The sequence below is a fragment of the Gopherus flavomarginatus genome, chromosome 4 (genome assembly GCF_025201925.1).
Source record: "Gopherus flavomarginatus isolate rGopFla2 chromosome 4, rGopFla2.mat.asm, whole genome shotgun sequence".
Lineage (NCBI taxonomy): Eukaryota > Metazoa > Chordata > Testudines > Testudinidae > Gopherus > Gopherus flavomarginatus.
Window position 1 is genome coordinate 201,117,214 of NC_066620.1, and position 20,094 is coordinate 201,137,307.

The 20,094-nt window shown below is 43.4% G+C and overlaps 1 protein-coding gene across 1 annotated transcript in view; it reads left to right on the top strand.

Annotated features, from left to right (window-relative positions):
- The first annotated feature begins 12,300 nt into the window (after positions 1 to 12,300).
- Positions 12,301 to 20,094, top strand: part of SPATS1 (spermatogenesis associated serine rich 1) — a 28,332-nt gene continuing 20,538 nt past the window's right edge. Inside the window, exons 1-3 of the mRNA XM_050951655.1 lie at positions 12,301 to 12,586; positions 13,775 to 13,931; positions 14,026 to 14,141. Coding sequence (XP_050807612.1) covers positions 12,301 to 12,586; positions 13,775 to 13,931; positions 14,026 to 14,141 — 559 coding nt within the window. The remainder of the gene's footprint in view (positions 12,587 to 13,774; positions 13,932 to 14,025; positions 14,142 to 20,094) is intronic.

The window sequence follows — 20,094 nt, forward strand, 5'->3', positions numbered from 1 at the left end:
AGCCACAGAGCCAGAGACCCAGCCCAGGGAGAGCAGACCCAGTGCTGGGAGCAGAGCTGCAGCCAGGGCTGGCTCCAGGGGTTTTGCCGCCCCAAGCAGCCAAAAAAAAAAAAAAAAAAAAAGCAGCGATCGCAATCTGCGGCAATTCAGCGGGAGGTCCTTCGCTCTGACGGGAGTGAGGGACCCTCCGCCGAATTGCTGCCGAATACCTGAAAGTGCCGCCCTACTCCGGAGTTGCTGCCCCAAGCACCTGCTTGATAAGCTGGTGCCTGGAGCTGGTCGTGGCTGCAGCCACAGAGCCAGAGAAGCAGTCCAGGGGACTGGAGGCAGAGCAGCAGCCGTGCTGAGGCAGAGTGGAGCCGGAGCTAGAACAGTGGAGCTGGGGCTGGAGCTGAAGCCTGGTGTGGTGAGCAACAGGGGCCAGCCAAGGGGAGGCCCTGGACAAATGGCCCAGTGCAGAAAGACATCCCCAGCCAAGGGTCCTTGCAGGCCAGGCTGGGAAGGGGATCTTAACCCGACGGGGGGCTGACACTGGAAGTAGGGTCCCACCACCCAAAGCCTGGAGGTGTGTGGCCACAACCATTGCAAGTGTCCAACCCGCAGTGTCCCTGCAGCACAGCCAGAGCCTGAGAAGGAGGCCTGGGACCTACAAGGAACAGACTGTGACGTGCCCTGATGTTCCAGAGACACTGTTTGTAATGTTCCCTGCCACAGAGCGGGGTGATGTGTTTTCCTTTAACCTCTCCCATTTTTCCTTATTCTTTTTTTTAATTGTCGATTAAATAACGTGCATTTGCTTTAAATTGTATGTATCAATCAGTCGGTCAGGGAAGTGCCCAGTGCAGAGAGAGTACCCCAGGGGACACCCTAGCCCCTGTCCTAGGTGATTGCAGCAGGGTTGGGGGTCGAGCCCCCGAGGAATCCTGGGCCCAGCCTTGTTGGGGTTACGAGGACTCTGCCAGACAGGAGAGTGGACGGAGAGTCCTCGAGGGCAGGGAGGCCTCTGGGAAGTGGGAGTGAGGACTCAGATCCTTCCGCTAGCCCATTTCACTGGGGTAGTGCAGAAGTCAGGAAAGTTTAGTGGGACCATTCCCCTGCTTACACAAAGGATTCTGGGGTTTGGCATCATGGATGAAAAAATGGGGGTGGGTGTGTGGATAAAAAGAGACAACATCGTGGATCAAGAAAAGGACAAAAACGACTGAGAACCACTGCTCTAGTTTACTCCTCTCTAAACTGCCAGCAATCAGCAAACTTGGAACTACTGTCATCTTAGCCATTGACCTCTTTACTCAACCCCCTGGCAGCACACTAACAGGGCTGATAGGCAGTGGTAATGGGTTTCTTTGTTCAGATAGGACACACAAGTCGAAAAGGCCCCTGATGTTTTTAGTAAGGAGCACAAATGTGTATGGGAAGAGTTATGGCATCAATTGACCAGTGTTTTGCCTGCTCCTTGTTTGACAGAAAGTATAAATTTCTTACGATGTGAAGAATATCATGCACAACATCTGACTGGCTGGAAGATGAATGCCTACCTCTTGCTTGTGTGTTAAATTAGTTAGAAGGCAAGAAAACTCCTTCAGGGAATGGGTATTTTCTCTCTTTAATCATCAGTCCAGAATCAGTGTTTGGGAAAGATTCGTACTGGTTCCACCGAAGAGGTAAGTTAAGAGATATATTGGATCTTGCTGCCTGTGTGTCAGCTCATTTATTTCAATGATTTATTTAATCATTTTGTTTCATTAACATTCTAAAACCCCAATGTTTAAGTAAGAGTTACCCTCTATATCTTTAAGAGGCTGTTTGAGTCCTTTCATCAACAGTTCCTGTTCCCTTGTTCAAGAGGAGCTTCAAGGACCAAAGAAATTAAGTGGAAAAAACATCAGACCTAGAGGGGAACAAAAGATCAAGACAATAAATCAGTATGAGGATAGAAAGGATCTTCCAGCAGCAAGTGGCTTGAATAGCAGTTGTGCTTCCCCACATCCACTGTCACAACACTGGCTCCCCAGGCTTGCAATGAAGTTTCTTAACTTACGTCATCTCAGCAATTCTCCCTCAATAGCCATATAGGCTCCACCACCTCCTACAACCATTCCCCAACCATAATAGGTTCCTTCCAAACAATGAAGAGACAACACATTCAATGCAGCACTAAGGCCTAGGATGCCGACTCAATGTACTACATGGGAGGTCCAATGGGACCCTCCAGGGAGTGTGCGCATGGAAGGGGGAACATGATTTTAGAAGCGGATCTCATGAGTTGCTGAAGGTTAGATATTAGAAAACACTGTTTCACTAGGAGGGTGGTGAAGCACTGGACTGGGCTACCTGGGGGGTTGCGGGGTAGTGGAATCTCCTTCCTTAGAGGTTTTTAAGGCCAGGCTTGACAAATCCCTGTCTGGGATGATTTAGCTGGGGATTGGTCCTGCTTTGAGCAGGGGGTTGGACTAGATGACCTCCTGAGGTCCCTTCCAACCCTGATATTCTATGATTCCACCAGAGCACTTAAGGGTTACTCTACTGGACCAATGCAAAACCCTGGATACAAACACTAGGTAACCCATTTCAGTGCTTCACCACTCTCCTAGTGAAAACATTTTTTATCTTCACCCCGGAGTTGGGAACCCAGGCTTCTGATACTGTGCATCAAAAGCTAGCAAGCTTAGTGGGGAACTGGCTAAGTTTACTAGTAGGAAATGCAGAGAAAAAAGGAGAGGCTTTGACCCAGACCCTTAATGTTATTTAGGTGCCTAACTTTCATTGATCTGGCCTTTTAGTCCTTGACAGACGGGTTATGGTGCCTCCCTTCACTCAGCTGTAAACCTTCTCCAGGAGTTAGCGGCCTATGCCAGGTCAGTTGCTTAGATAGCTCATGCCCTAGCAGCTGAAAACTAGACCATTTTCATGAAAACCAGAGTGCATGACTCCCCCAGATAGCCAATAGCTCACAGATTAGAGCACCTACCTGGGATGTGGGGAACCCAGGATCAAATTCTTGCTCATGAAAAGAGATTTGAACACACATCCACAGGAGTGCCCTCACCCCTTAACTATTCTGGCCTCTCTTCGATTGGTTTTTCATGGGCAAGGTCTGGGTTTTGGCTGTGAACAGAACAACACCTAAATACCTTTGTGGATCTGGGTCTTAATCTCTGTGCTGTGTATCTTGTTTATTCAGGGACTGTTTCTAATGGCTTTGCACAGTACCTAGGCACTATTGCAATAATAAAAATATGTGAAATTTGGATTCTGAACCCCATAAAGTTTTTTTAGGGGGAGGCAATGTAGGGTCAGGCCAACTTCTAATATATCATATTGCATGATTATGGAATGCAGGAATCTCCAGACAATCACATATTATTATTTGATACTTATTTTTCAAACATTTGGTTGCCATGGTACAAGATACAAAATAAAGTCAGCTCTTGCTCTGAAGAATTTACAGTCTAGATATGAAAGACATGGCCTAGCAAGGAAGCACTGGGATCCCCAGAGCAACTAGGATTGTTTATTTTTTCAAGTTAATATATTTTAAAATTAATATTATTATTGACCCATTTCCTTTGGGCATCACAGAAGAGAACTGTTTAGGAGGAATTTAGGCCTAGGTCCAAAAAGTACTCAAAGTCAATTGAACAAGTTCCACTGACTTCAATAGACTTTGGATCAGAACCTTAAGTAAGAGAGTGTGGTAGCTGATCCAGCTAGAGTAATGTAGTCACAATTGAAATGTAACAGCTGTTAGTGTTTGCCTGAACCCCCACCCACTCTATGGACAGGTGCTGATTCTGCTGTGCAGGTTATATTAGTACAGCTACTCAGTGAGATAGGTGCCTCATTATCCCACCAGAATATAGAGGAGGTAGGAGTGGCTCTTGAGAGAGAAAGGAGATATGGAGTGTGGGCTGAGTAGTCTTGAGGAAGGAACCCCAGGAGCATCCAAGCTTGGGAAGAAGATTTGACCTTAACTTTGTTTTGGTAATAAAACCAAACTTTTGTGTCTTTTGCTTTTTCCACAACGCTGTAATACGAAGGTACCACATGGACATAGCAGGATCTAAATATCCATGTTTACTAACTATATACAATATGGAAGGCTTGCTACATATATACACTGTTGCTTTAGCAGGGTTCTGGAGGCTTTTAAAACATCAAAGACAGTGAGGGCTATTAGAAGGCTCCCAAACTATTTAAAGGGATATTGCCCAATTCCTACAAACTACACAACCAAGAAAGGGTTGAGCGGACTAATTATAGGGTGGCAAAAGGCCAATGTTCCCAGTGCTTTAGTGTTATAGCTTATCATTGGAGCTTCTCTTTGAATAGTACATTTTTACCACAAGAGGGTCTCTACAGCACATTGTTGCTTGAACTTAAAAGAAACAAAAAAACTATCAGGAAAGTCAATTTACAGTTTTGACTAGCGAGACTATAAAGATCAAAGAAAGTCTGCTTGCTAGTTCATACGGACAGCCATGCATGCGTGGGATATATCATGATCATTACAGTAAATGTATAGTGGTTTGCATTCTTTAAAAAAATGAAACTGGGGAGAAAGAAGATAAAACACTATAAATGACTCCATAAACATAGCATCAGCTAATGTGATTTCAAATATTTGATGTTGCAATGATTACACCCCTCTACAATGCAAAAGAGAATCAAGTTCTGGTCTTTGACATTATCAGGGTGAATCCACGACCTGCTTCCCCATCACTTGCAGTTCTGATGGTAGCCAGGGAACAGGCCTTAACTAGCAGCAAGAAAGAGTAGGTGATGTAATAATCCTTCTTTGTCCTGCCTGTCTGTGATCCTACCACGACAACAGGGCTATTTTACTAACTTGACTTCAAGTTCCACCAGGACTCTGTATTTGTTTTTGCTGTTTGGAAAACAGAATGATTTTGAAGCTGTTCTTCTGTTCACCCTCCAAATTCAGCTTTCCCCTGGCATTCTGGCTCCAAATGGATAATTCTCAACCTCCGCCTCCAAATAGTCACTAGAATAGGCTCCCAGGCCATAACAAGAGAAGGGTTTCTTCATGCCAACCTCATGTTTTCAGGGCAGGTGAGTACTGTGCTTGCCCCACACAAACAGCTACCATACACTTTCACTAGGAACAACTCATTGAAGTTAAGAAGACGACAAGGAAAAGCAAAAGTAAGATCTCCATGAGAGAGAGCCCAGTATGTGCCTATCTTCTGTGGTGTGTGGCATAGGCACTGAACACAAAATGGCAGCTGATGACACACTCTTAGCAATGTAAATATGAGGCACACACCCAGGGAACAAAATCAGCCATGTCACTGCTGCTTACACCACAGTGACAACCCTAGGTCACATTTAATCTGGTGCTTGACATCAGCAGAGGCATTTTTGCTTGTTCATAGGGGATTTTGTGAGCTCCTACTGGACTTCTGTGGGAGTTGAACACACATTGAGGGCTTGCAGGATCAGGAACTGTAATAATAGAATGATAACTAGGAGATTCGGGACTGGCAAAATGGGGTGCCCAAAGATGGGCACAGAAATCCATAGTTAGGAATCTAAATAAATATGGCTTGATGCTCAGAAGTGCTTAGCTCAGTGGCAGATTATCGCACGGACCCCTGGAAAAATCTCCCCCCACCGCAGCCCGGGGCTGGACAAGCTTGGGAGCAGAAAGGAGTGAGTGGGTGGTAGGGCCATGGATGAAGGGGCAGAATAGGGCAGGGCTGTGGGTGGAACAGGGGTGGGACTGGAGGGGAAGGGCAGAATGGGGCATGGCTGTGGGCCGAATGAGGAGCTAGACCTTGAGGGAAGGGGTGGAATGAGGTGGAGCCATGGGGGGGCAGAAGGGGTGGGGTGGAGCCACAGTTCCAGTGCTGGAGCAGCCTCACTTGCCCTGACCTGGGGCCCCAGGAGATCTTAATCTGCCTCTGACTGAGCTCCCGCAGCAGCCCTGAAAGACAATGATGTAAAACTGATTTAAGTGAAATTGCATCAGAGCCTCTATACAGCAGACTGTGGTTTTATCAAAGATACTTTAAGGACAGGTACTACATTTTCTGTACAGTGGATGCTTGCCCATCTGTTTGACACACCTGCTCTCCTGCACAACAAACTGCCCTGCATGCCTGAGCTCTCAATTAATAGCAGAGGCTGGAGGAAGTTGCCATATTGCTAGGACTGTTATTTTGACAAAATGTGTAATAGAACATTTGCTAGTGTATGTTAAAGTAATAAAAACCTATCACTGGAAAAAATAATGTGTTATGTGTGTGTTTACTATATTCATTCAGTTACTCATTAGAATGATTCTGTTATGCAGCATAAATTAACAATTAACTGTACTTCCAAAGTAAGGCATGTAACAAATGTTTCAAACAGTGGATGCAGATGCAGGATTTTTTAATTGTATGCCAGGCTGGCTTTTTGGATTTTCCTATCTCACCTCTTATTTGACTAGCAAATACATTTATTTTAAATTAAAAAACAACTCTTTAAAGGCCAGATTTTTCTCTCACTTACACCTGTGTAAAACAGGAGTAACTCAGTGTCGCTGGTGGAGAAAGAATTAAGTTGGATAAAATCACATTTACTCTTGATATAGTATTTTCCCAAGTTGTGATCTACAGTAAAATATTCACTGTCTAAAGGGGAAATTGACAAAACATACTGTCTGCCTAGGAGTGGGAAATAAAATATACTTTCTGCTATTAAAGCCTCAGTTGAGAGCAACCAAAAATGGACAATGTATTGAGTAGTTTCACACTAAGAAAACAAGTAAAATGCACACTGTATGTTAACTGCAACTCAAGCCCTCTGGTTTAAATCATCATGACAAAGTTAAAGTGAAGCCTTGAAATTACAGGGTTAATGCATACTGATACATACTATCACTTAAGGTTTGTTTAATCCATATTAGCAACAGGGCTCTTTCTAGCGATGACTTAATGTGCGGTTTTAAAAAAAAAAATGGGGTGAAAGTTTTCCTTTCATCCCGTCACTGGGAAATGTGTCTGTGCACTGCAGCAAATGACTGCCTGGAGGCCAAAAATGGTCTCTGTAATACTTTGGTTCTTAAACAGGTACGCAGTCATCTATTCAGCAAGGTTTGACGTAACTGTATCCTGCTGAGGGATCTGGATGTCTTTGAACTCGATTTCTCAGCAGAATTGCTCTGATGGGGTACAATTTAGATGGCATTCTTCTCTAAGACTTACAGCTGCAGTATGCCTTTTATGGGATTGCCAGAAATAAATGTTCCCCCGAGAAATACAGTAGCAGAGTTTGGGTACATGTGTTACTGGGATGTATATTCATGAGACACCTGACAGCCAGGATAACCCTTTAATTACAGCAAAGAGTCCTGTGGCACCTTATAGACTAACAGACGTCTTGGAGCATGAGCTTTCGTGGGTGAATACCCATTTCATCAGATTCAAAGTAGGTATTCACCCACGAAAGCTCATGCTCCAAAACGTCTGTTAGTCTATAAGGTGCCACAGGACTCTTTGCTGCTTTTACAGATCCAGACTAACACGGCTACCCCTCTGATACCTTTAATTACAATGCAGTAAGCTTAAATGCATCCTTTGTCTTCTGAAAACATAGTGGAACCTGGGTCAGAGCAGTCTGGAGCACACAACACACAGAGTTCTAAGATCAGGCTCTTGTTTGTTTTTCCACTCCACTGCTAGTGCTGCTGCCAATGTCAGTGGCAGAATCAGTGCACCGTAAAGATGATTCCAATATCTTCTCCCAGAGCAAATGTCGCACAGCAGCTCATTTAAACGGCTTTCATAAAAAGAATGTATAAAGTAGCCATCTCCAGAAGTGCAAGTTTCTCTCTTTATACCAAGTTATTTATTAATGAACAAATATGAGACTGTAAAGTCTTTAGGGCAGGGACTGCCTTCTGTGCTGTTTGTGCAGCACCTAGCACAATGGGGTCTTGATTTATGACTAGGGTTCCTAGACATACTACAAATAATAACGAGATCATATCACAGTGAAGAAAAGTTTTGGTTCTTAGCTATCAGTACTTCATAAATACCTAACTTTGAAAAAGTAGATTCCAAATATTAATGAAAAAGGCCCTTAAATATGAACATTTAATGTTATCATCAACATATTGGTCCTTCTTTCCCTGTCATTACGTTGTGGTGGGTGGGAGAAAGCCCTTTTATCTTGCTTTGTGTGAACTTGATTTCCACAAGTTGCTAAGGCAACCAATCATTCAACCAAGTTTGAATGTTTCCCCTGCAATTCTGCGTAAACTGCCCTGGTTTCATCAAAAGTGAGTCGCCACTGGGAATACTTACTGGGTAACTTGACCTGTCATGTTCCCTGCTCATATTCCAGCCTTTCATAATTCAGGACATATTTTATTGTGAAGGAGAGTTGTACATGTGCGTGTTTCTTTTAAAACTGTGCTTCAGCTAAATAGCCTAAATTCATAGTTTAAGGCCAGAAGGGACCATTAGATTATCTAGTCTGACCTCCCATATAGCACAGGCTATTTCATTTTAGCAGGTACCCCTGTATTGAGCCCAATAACCTGTGTTTGGCTTGGTAGTGTGTTCCAGTGATTAATCACTGTTAAACATTTATGCCTAATTTCTAGTCTGAATGTGTCTGGCTTCCTGCCAATGGTTTTTCTCATGCCTTTCTCCACTAGATTAAAGGTAACATTGTCTCCCCACAAAGGTACTGACATACTTGTAATCGAGTCACCTCTCAATCGTTTTTGATAAACTGAACACACTGAGCTCTAAGTCTCTCATTGTAGAGCACCTCCAGACCTTGAATCATTTTTGTGGTGCTTTTCTGCACCCTCTCGTTTTTCAACATCCTTTCTAAAATGTGGACACCAGAATTATTCACAGTATTCCAGTATTGATCGCATCACTGCCCTATACTAGTTTCCACTCGCTGCTCAAATCTTACCAATATAAGGCCTGGTCTACATTAGAAAATTAGGTCAACATAACTACATCACTCAGGGGTGTGAAAAATCCACAGCCCTGAGTGGCATTGTTAAGCCAGCCTAAATCCCCGTAGAGACAGCACTACTTCAGTGGAAGAATTCTTCTGTCAACCTAACTACTGCCTCCAGGGCAGGTGGATTACCTGCACTGACAAGAGAACCCCTCCCATCAGCGTAGGCAGCGTCTACACAGGAGCACTGCAGCGGCACAGCTGTAGTGTTTCAAGTGTAGACAAGCCTTAAAGTACCAACTTGTCATTCAGGGATCTCACAGCACTTTACAACATAAACTAATTAAGTCTCACTACACCTCTGTGAAATAAGTTAGCATTACTATCCACATTTTGTAGATGGGTAAACTGAGGCACAGAAGTTTAGCTGACTTGTCCCAGGTCAAACAGATAGTGAGCAAGAGATTCTAAAACATAGCTGGGGTCATGCAACTTTTTTGTTTTCTCAGAGACAAGGACTTTTTGCGCCTTTTTAATGTAAATAAAAACTGCACATTGGATGACAAGCAATTTCTTCCTCCTTTTCATAACATTGGTGAAAAGTTACCTTATGCTGGGTCAGAATTCCATGGGAAATATCTCACATATCTCCTTACAAAAGACTGGAATTTTGGACTAAGCCTCCAGATTCACTATTTCATCCACAGTATGTTAATACAGCTCTACAATTACAAATCCTTCCTCTTTGAAACATACATTCATTTTTATAGCCTGATAACACACAAAAAAGAAAGGAGGGAAAACACTGTTCATATTGCGCACCCTAGTGGAAATTCTTCCAATTGATGTTAAGTGCCAGATTTCTGACAGACCTCACAGACACATTTTCCAGTGTCTTGTGCCCAAAAATAGGGTCAGATTTTCAAAAGATCTCAGCACCCAGCAGCTCTCATTGTGATGATCTATTTTGAACAAGACCTTAAAACATTGAGCCTAACCTTCCTTTGCATTTGTATCTGTGTACAGTGAGTTGCAATTAGGTGCAAAATGCTATCCAACCAGAACAGAAGCATTTATTACACTTTGCATTGATGTAAATGACTGCACAAGGTCCAGGAATACAGGGATTAGGCCATTGATGTCAATAGGGTTACTCCTGATTTACACTAGTATAAGTGCATTCAGAATCTAGCCCGTTATTTATAGCAGAGATGGACCCAAGCCACAAAAAACTGATCTTGTTCAAATCTGAAGTCACTGGAAATTTGGAGTTGTTTGGATCTGGGGTTTGATAATAAGGATCTATGAAACAGTGATATCAACACTAGTATCTTTAGGAGGAGAATTGCTATTCTTTATTTTTCAGTGGAGAACTAAACTAAACTAAACCTACATTTTCCTAGAAGATAAAGGTAATTTTATTTATAGAAAACATGTGTTCCACCAGCTGGAATACAATGGAGCTTACTTAAATGCAGCTCACTTAAGAGACATATTTATTAAGATAATACTTATTTGGGGGGTGTCAAAAGGTTAAGTGCCATACCAAAAATAGGCCATAATGGGTAAGTGTAAAATAAATACAATTATTTGGCCTGATTCTCTTCTCACAGGGGGAAGTCTCAGGAACATTTATACAGGAATAACCCCACTGAATTCAATAGTGTTATATGAGAGTAATATTGGCATCAGACGGGAATCAGACCCATGATTATGCATTAGAACAACACAAATTCAAACCGCCTTCTAAACAGAGGATGGGATAAAAAATCATCAACAGTTTTGTAGTGTGACTATTGTAAAAAGATAATACAGTTTATGGAAACTTCTAACTGGCATCTTTTGCCTTTCAAACTTTGCTGTGTTCAGGATATGTCTAAAATACAAGTGTTTTACCGGTATAGGAATACTAATACACTGGCAAGTCGCTGCTAGTGTGAATGCAACTAGACAGGCCAAGCTGTGTTTTCTACAGTGAAACCACTCTATGAGAGAAACAAGTTATATCGGTAACAGCGTTGCCAGTATAGCTGCATCTATGTTACAGACTTCTGCTGGCACTCGTCTTCACAGCCCCGACTGACATGGCTATGCTGGTGGAAGCCTGTAGACACAGCCTAAGTGCTAGACATTTATCTATGTCTGTGTAACCAGCCACTGTTCTGTCCCATCTAGTGGCACTGAGACCACTTAAAGAGAGAATTAAATGAGTCTGGTCTACAGTGTTAGCTAATAGCGAGTTGGCTTTTAGCTCATACGATAGAGGTGCAGGCACTAAGCTCCAGAGGTCCCAGGTTTCATCCACCTGCCAACGACCAGAGTCTGCCAGCACTACAAGTGGGGGCTCTTAAAGAGATATCTCCCTATTAGGCACATGGATTACATTTGCACTATGCCTGTGTATCATTCAATACTTAGAGATGGGCAAATGTGTTTGCTAAATTTGAAACTTATATGAATGTTCCGGGTTCCAGGATTCAACTCAAACTCTAACATTATAGCTTCATATTCCACTTAGGGAATACTTTGAGCAAAGAAGCAGGGAGGAGCCGGTGAGGAAAACAAATCTTGTGAAAAAAGGAACTGAGAGGGAAAGACAGTAAAAATGGACTGGAAATAGAAATACAGTGTATATGTTGCATACAGAGTACTCATTTGTCCCAGCCTGGCCTTCTCATGGTAGTAAACATTCCCAACTCTTTATAATGTGTCCTATCTTTCAAACAGTAACTAATTCTGTCCCAGTCGCTCTGCCAGATTCCAACTCAGATAGCTTCCACCTTGGTACAAGGTTTGCCATTATGGCCAAGCCTTTGCTTTGTAAGAGTCACACTATGAAGACACGCTAATAATTTATCTTCCTCCCTTCTGACTCTAAGTGCCTTGATTTAACAACCGGCCCTGCTTGCACGATCCTTTTAATAGTAAATTGAAATGTGATCTCTATCCTTTCACCCCTCTGCTCTGATTGGATATTACAAATCCTTCTGCTCTGATTGGCTACTCCCCTCAGAACTTCCCAACTCCTCACACCAAGCACAGACACCTCAATTTCTTACCCCTCAGATCCCTTTGTAACCTTTGCCCCCACTGTCTCAGTATCAGCCCCGTCCTTCCTTGTCCATTGGCGAAGGCTCAAGCAGGGACATTGCTTAGCCAGGGAAGGGGAGGATTAGACAGTAGGGTTAAGCCATTCATTCATAAACTCATGACACTGCATGGCACCTAGCACACTATGTGGGCCCCAGCCTCTTTCTGGGGGTAAGGTGGTAGGCAATGTGAACAGGCTCTGTCTCTGAGCCTGCAAATCCACCACTCCTGTGAGATTCCACAATAAACTGGTGTGTGGGGTAGGCATGGGGGAGAAGACTCATGAGATCACCCCCATATTTAGGAGAGTTTGGTATCTCCCGTTTCCTGGACACCCAAAAGACAACACAATACGCTGTTCCAGCTGGCATAATTAGCACTGAGTCTCCGCCCCTATTCCTCCTGCACATTGGTCTCTGGAAAGCCAAAGACGCCAGTGTGACCTGGGTGTCACAGAGATGTGGCGGGAGCACCACACCCTCTGGGAATAGAGCGGAGCTCACCACAAGCGAGGGAGGTAGTATGGAGAAACCAGAGGGAAGATCTGTGTCACAAGGTGATGAGGATGGTAAGGTTTAGGGGAGTAGGGCAAAAGGGGTATTTGAATTCGTCCTGTGGGGCAAAAATCACATCACAGTGGGGTAGCCCTAGGATTATTATTTTATTTATTATTGTTATTGGTGGTAGCATCCAAAGGTCCCATTCAGGATCTACACCCCATTGTGCTGTACACTGTACAAAGCACACATGGTCCTTGCTCTGAGCAGCTCCCAATTTAAGAGAGTGGAAGAACTGATGGGTTCTGAACCGAGGGTCTCCTTTACTAAACCAGTGGTTTAATGGTCTGCGGACTACGTCTAAGGGGTCTGCAAAAGACGACTGTGAAAATAAAGTTTTGGATCCCAGAAAAGGTGTATTTCCACTTGGGGGCATTCTCTTACTTTGCCACTAGGTTGGTGGCAGAATGTTGCAACATCAGAAATGGGATTTGATTCCCCTGCTTTGGGTAAACTCGGGATTTCTTCAATCCAGGAAAGCACACAGGATAAACCTTTTAGAAACCAGACCTAGCATTTGTCTAAGGGCTATAATTCTAGTCAGGGTCGCCCACGAGCCCTGGTCTAGAATCCCTTCCCTGGCTACTCACCCGGTGGCGGTCTGGGTCTTCGGTGGCACATCGGCGGCAGGCCCTTCTCTCGCTCTGGGTCTTTTGTGGCACTTCAGCGGCGGGTCCTTCAGTGCTGCCGAAGATGCAGAGTGAGTGAAGGAGCCGTTGCCACTGAAGACTTGGTGTGCCACCTGGTGAGTACAGGTGCCACAACAAGTGGCACCTTTTTTTTATGTCCGCTCCCCTGCTTTGCCCCAGAACCCCTGAATCCTCTGGGTGGCCCTGATTCTAGTTGCAATTACAGGTCTTGTTAAGGAGAACTTTAGAGGATGAAATCTTGATGAAACAAAATACTCAAGGCTACAGATATATTCTTGGGGTGGTAGAAAATATTTTGATGTATGTGAACAGCAAAAGCTTTCAGGGTCAGCTAGAAAACAATAGATTAACTATTAGGAAAAACTTAATGTCAGTGTGTCTGATTCTCCTCTCATTTACTGTAGTTTTACTCTGCTGTAACCCACTGACAAATCAGAGGAACATCAGGCCTATTGTACTACGCAAACTCTACTGCCAAGCAGGAAGTGAGTTTTGGAACTGTTGCAGCCTCTCTTAAACTAGTTGTTAGAGATCAGATACATATTACAGGGTCTCAAGTCAACAAGCCTGCCCAACTTCCTGAACTCAGCAGCCGTGCAGCAAAATTCAACGGACTTAATGAACATCGACACACATCTCATGACAGTGCAAGTCAAGACAGTCTCAGCCGACCTTCTACCCACTCTAATGCGCCTTCTTGTTCTGAGTATGTGCAATATTACCAGATCTTAATCATAATTGCTCTAGCTCAGTGATTACTAGGAAATATCTGATCACTCATCTCTTTTATTTTTGATTAGCCATGACCTTGACCTGAAGTCCACACTTCCCTTGTCACCTTCCTCTCAAGGTGCTGATGTTCCACTACCTGAAATTAAATCAGCAACTGAAATTCACCAGTTTATTACACCTCCTGGTAAGATCAGATTTCAACTATCTCCCACACTTGAGTAAATTGTGAAGAATAACAGGAAAAGATAATTTACTTGCAGCACAAAATGTATCTCGGCTCCATTCAGATGTTGTTTCACACACAGACAGAGCCTACTGATGATCTCACACCAGTTTTACTAGTCTGAACATAGTCAAAAATGAACTCATCTCCCTTCCAAACTCCTTGTCTCTTTGTCCCTGACAGTACCACCATCTTCGCAGTCACTCAGACCTGTAACCTGGTTTTCATGTGTGGCATTGCTCTCTCTAGATTTCAGGCTATATCCAAATCATGTCACATTTTCCTTAAATGATTCGGCTTTTCTCTCTACCTAACCTGCCAAAGCACTGCCCACACGCTCATTATCTCATGTCTTGACTACTGCAATCTCATCTTTTGGGCATAAGTACTGCAACCTTGTACCACTTAGCAAATCGTCATCTTCCTAGCTCATTGCTTCAATCACGTCGCTCTCTCCTTTGAGTGCTTCTACTGCCTCCCACATTTGCACCATATGAAACACAAATTCTGGTTCTTCCCTTGCCAGTTACGATGAATTATTATTGATTGTACAGACAAGCAAGAAAACACAAGGTAGGATTTTCAGAAGCACTTAAGAGACTTAGGAAAAAGGCAAAGCTCCTAAATCACATAGGCTCATTTGAAAATCCCATTCAAAGTCCCTGCATCCAGGAAGTTGAGGCCAAAAGCTGGATGGCTAAATATAGACATCTAGCAGGTCAAAATGAGGAATAGGAAGTTAAGGAGACAGCAGTAGAATAAGGTACAGGAATTGAGCATCCTTGTAGCAAGGTCCAGTGATTCATTTAGTTTCTGTGATAATCTTGTTTGTAAATTACATATTTCAGGATAGGAGTTTGTTTAGTTTTGGTTAGTATAATCAAATGCAAGAGAGTGTGCAAATTATAGTGATGCAGGAGTGCTATTATACTTAAGGTTGTGTCACAGCTTCTGTTTAAAGGTTCATAGAATCATAGAATATCACGGTTGGAAAGACCTCAGAAGGTCATCTAGTCCAACCCCCTGCTCAAAGCAAGATCATTCCCAACTAAATCATCCCAGCCAGGGCTTTTTCAAACCTGAGCTTAAAAACCTCTAAGGGTGGAGATTCCACCACCTCCCTAGGTAACCCATTCCAGTGCTTCACCACCCTCCTAGTGATATATTAGGAAAAGCTATCTAACCTAGACTTCCCCCACTGAAACTTGAGACCATTGCTCCTTGTTCTGTCATCTGCCTCCACTGAGAATAGCCTAGCTCCATCTTCTTTGAAACCTCCCCTTCAGCTAGTTGAAGGCTGCTATCAAATCCCACCTCACTCTTCTCTTCCGCAGACTAAATAAGTCCAGTTCCTTCACCCTCTCCTCATAAGTCATGTGCCCCAGCCCTCTAATCATTTTTGTTGCCCTCTGCTGGACTCTCTCCAGTTTGTCCACATCCTTTCTGTAGTGGGGGCCCAAAACTGGACACAATACTCCAGATGTGGCCTCACCAGTATCGAATAAAGGGGAATAATCAATTCACACAATCTGCTGGTAGTGCTCCCACTAATATAGCCCAATAAGCTGTTAGCCTTCTTGGCAAAAAGGGCACACTGTTTACTCATATCCAGCTTCTCATACACTGTACGCCCCAGGTCCTTTTCTGCAGAACTGCCGCTTAGTCAGTTGGTCCTCAGCCTGTAGCAGTGGATGGGATTCTTCCATCCTAAGTGCAGGACTCTGCACTTGTCCTTGATGAACCTCATCAGATTTCTTTTGGCCCAATCCTCCAATTTGTGTAGGTCACTCTGGACCCTATCCCTACCCTCCAGCGTATCTACCTTTCCTCCCAGCTCAGTGTCATCTGCGAACTTGCTGAGGTGCAATTCATCCAATCATCCAGATAATTAATGAAGATGTTAAACAAAACTGGCCGCAGGACAGACCCCTGGGGCACTCCGCTTGATACCAGCTACCAACTAGACATAGAGACATTGATCACTACCCATTGAGTCCTATGATCTAGCCAGCTGTTTATCCACCCCTTATAGTCCATTCATCCAATCCATTCTTTTTAACTTGCTGGCACGAACACGGTAGAAAACATGTCAAAAGCTTTGCTAAAGTGAAGATACATCACGTTCACTGCTTTCCCCATACCCACAGAGCAAGTTATCTCATCATGGAAGGCAATCAGGTTGACAATTCAAAGTCCCCTAAAATTGACACATTAACTGGACTCTTTTGAAAATTGATGAGCCTTAGGAGGGCGCAGAGTAGGGTTAGTAACCCAAATTTGGGGTAAAAAAATATAGTTATTTTTCAAAAAGTCTCTAAGGTGTTTGTGTTTTATTTTTGCTCAGAGCTAGAGATGCTTGCCTTGCTTTGAAATCTGGATTGCCTCATAGGGGTATGGGGGAACATTAGTGACCCAAATTTGGGTTATACACCTAGCCAAACAGCAGCTGGTTTCCTTCTGCTGCCTTGTATTGTTAAGATGAGAAGTACTAATGATTGGAGGCATCACAGACCTCATTGAGATGGATGGCTGTGTGTTCACCCATCAATTAACAAAACTAAGGATAAGTTAATGACAAGCTCCCACCTAAAACCAAAAAAAGACTTAGTCTGTGTGGCTGGAGGTTCCTACAATTTGTGAATCAGAGTTGGCAATTGTATATTGGGGGGAATGTAATCAAAGCATTTGGGGAAAATGTTAGACATCTGAATGCTTCCTGGGAAGAGAAGAGTATTAGCAGGTGAAGGAGTGAGAGAATAGGGGGAGAGGGTTTGGGGCTGTTGCAAGGGAGGGGGTCTTATAGGGAGGGGGATCAATGGGGATGGATGTTAGGGGTAAGGAGAGAGGTTGGGGGCTCAGGTGAGAGTGCTAAGGGTAGTGGAGGTTTGGGACACTGGGAAGGGAGGCATGGGGATGTGTGGCAGGGGACTGGGGTAGAATGAGGTAGGGGTAACAGCCTCACATGCTCCCCTCCTTTGTGTGCCCATATCTGGGGAGCTCTTACATTTCTAGGGGTGTCCGAGTCCCTTCCCTGCCCCACTCATATAGCCAGGATATGGGGGTCCTTAGCTCACTGGGAGTGTCTGTTTTAATAGAACATGTTTTTATTTTATGGGGAAGTTTACTGTGAACACAGCAGAATAGACAGCAGCTGGTCTAACTAAAATTTTTGTTATATCAGGTGGGAGTGGGCGGGACCTTTTTTCCTCTTTCTCCTTTAATAGCATTAGATGGAATTCTCTGGGTGAGAGTGACTGGGTTGTAAAGGAAGTGAAGAGCTTGTACCTTTCAGCAATCATGAGGTAGGTAGGGTAAAGGTATGTGTGTTAATGGGACATATGGACCATTGCTGAAAGAGGGCAGAGTTAAGGTTGCATGGACAACTTTTACTGTGAATTTCCTGTTTCAGATGTTTCAATTTTGCTCATACAACATAAGACAAAGCAACCTTAACTCTATGTTAATGTAGTTTTTTGCTACTGAATAGCACGAAAGTGCCTGAAAGCTAACTGAAAGGAGGGAGCTTTGAGGAGTTTGAAGAAAGTCAGAGACATTTCAAGACACAGGAGAGGGAAGCAAGATTCAGCATAGGATTATGAGATTAGTTTGTTTACTCTTCTAGTCTGAGCAGTGGCAGAGCTGAAAGTCAGATGGGAATGACTGCTTAGGCCATTTAATATTTGGTAAGTTGTTATAATAGCTTATGAAGCTAACTTTAAGAGGCTAAAATATAAAGTCAATTCATATTTATCCAGATCCCCCTTAATCTTAACCGTCCATTCTCTGAAATTGGGTTGGGACACCAGCGCTGCATAATTTACATGGAAACATGGTAACTGCTGTATGAGATCAGATCTGTGGTCAGGACTGGCCCTAAACCAAATGGCACCCCAAGTAAGGAATGTCTTCAGCCCCCGCACCCCACTCCTCCATTTGTTAAACTTTTGAATACCTTAATTTTTTTATTGCACTGGTAGCCCATTTCATTACTAATGCACGATTTGCATGAATGATTTATCCTTGTCATATGAAATGATAAATTTGCACACTAGGGTCTGTAAATCTGTATTTATTTTTGCCATATATGAGCAAATAAAAAAATTCATTTCCTCTAGGCTTATAGAAACTTTAAAATTTTAAGAATATCTGAAATGCACTAAGAGCAAGAAATTGAACTGTGCACCAACATTGGGTGGACCAATATTAAATAGCATTAAAGTAGGTACAGCCTTAGAATGTTAACCCTTGTCCTTTAGTTCAAAAGGTCACTTTTCTTGCCTTTGCCCTCGTGAACCGAAGTACAGTATCAGAGAGATGCAAAGACTGGCCAATGGCATTTTCAAACGATAAAATCGCAAGTGATGTCGGTCTCTCATCGGTCAGTGTCAATTCAAGATATATTTTAATAAGCCTGTGAGCTTTGAAAAGCTTCACTCACAACTCATGACTGTGACTTGCAGCGTGATCAGAATCCTCAAAGCTACACACACATTAGGAAAAAGTGTCCTTCAGCTCTGCATTATGAATGAATTGGAGATCTTGGAGTGGAGAGTACTTCTTGTGTGGCAAAATGGACACTTGAGCAGTGTCAATGAGCAAGTAAAAAACTCCCCCTTGAATTTTCCTTACAAGCTTCCGATCACCTCCTCTCTGCCCTCGTAACCAAATTGTCTCTTCTTCCAATGAATACCACTTTCCTTGAAGACAGGCTCAACTCCTAAGTTTACCATCATTTCTTCGGCAGCAGTGATGGCATCTTCAAATCTGTTGTCTCTGTAGACCACAGTGAAATCAAAGCAGCTTCTCATCCAAGTAGTAGTGGTCACAATGTCCATTGACTGAGTGTGTAATGCCTTGCTTACAACATTTACTTGGAACAGGATAACATGCCAAACCACAACTGAGACCATAAATTTGAAGTCAGTGATCTGGTTGCAAGGCTTTGTGCTTAGTATCAGATTCCAGCCGTGGCTTTACTTGACTTCACTAGTTCCATCATGGTGTTGTAAACGTTAGTCACTTGGTACCTCGCTGGCCTTATACTGTCAATGTGGCTCTCCCAGCAAAAGTCACTTAGTGGCTTTATGGTCAAATTTGTAACATTGTCCATGATGATCTTCCACCTGATATTGATGCTGAAAACAGGACCTATATCCTTTGCAGCCCTCCAAAGGGAGATCCTGAATCTAAAGATGATGACATTGCCATTCCCTCAACCTGATTGATGTCAGATGCAATCACAAGGCACAAAGAAAGCTCTTGGATTCAGAGCAAGGATCCTTGCCTGGACGCCACTGTTTCTTCCCTTCATGTTCGTGCCATTGTTGTAGCCTTGACCGCAGCAGTCTTGAAGCTTTATTTTATTCTCATTCAAAATGAGTTCTGTTAGGCCTTATCCAGTAGTGTCACCACAGACCAGAAACAGATAAAATGTTCCTTTACTTTACAGCCATCCTTGTCATCAACAAATCTTACTGTAAATGACATCTTTTCACTGTGACTAATTTCAGGAGTTATCATAACCTAGTCCCAGATTTGGACCTTAGCGTCCAAAATATGAGGGTTAGCATGAAAACCTCCAAGCTTAGTTACCAGCTTGGACCTGGTAAAGCTGCCACCACCCAAAAAATTAGAGTGTTTTGGGGCACTCTGGTCCCCCCAAAAACCTTCCCTGGGGACCCCAAGACCCAAATCCCTTGAGTCTCACAACAAAGGGAAATAAACCTTTTCCCTTCCCCCCTCCAGGTGTTCCTGGAGAGATACACAGAAGCAAACTCCGTGAATCTAAACAGAGGGATTCCACCCTCCCCGTTTCCAGCCTTGGAAAACAGAAGTACTGAGAGCTAATCTCTCTTCCCCCCTCACCCAGAGTGAATGCAAAGTCAGGCTAGTAAATCTAACACACACAGATTTC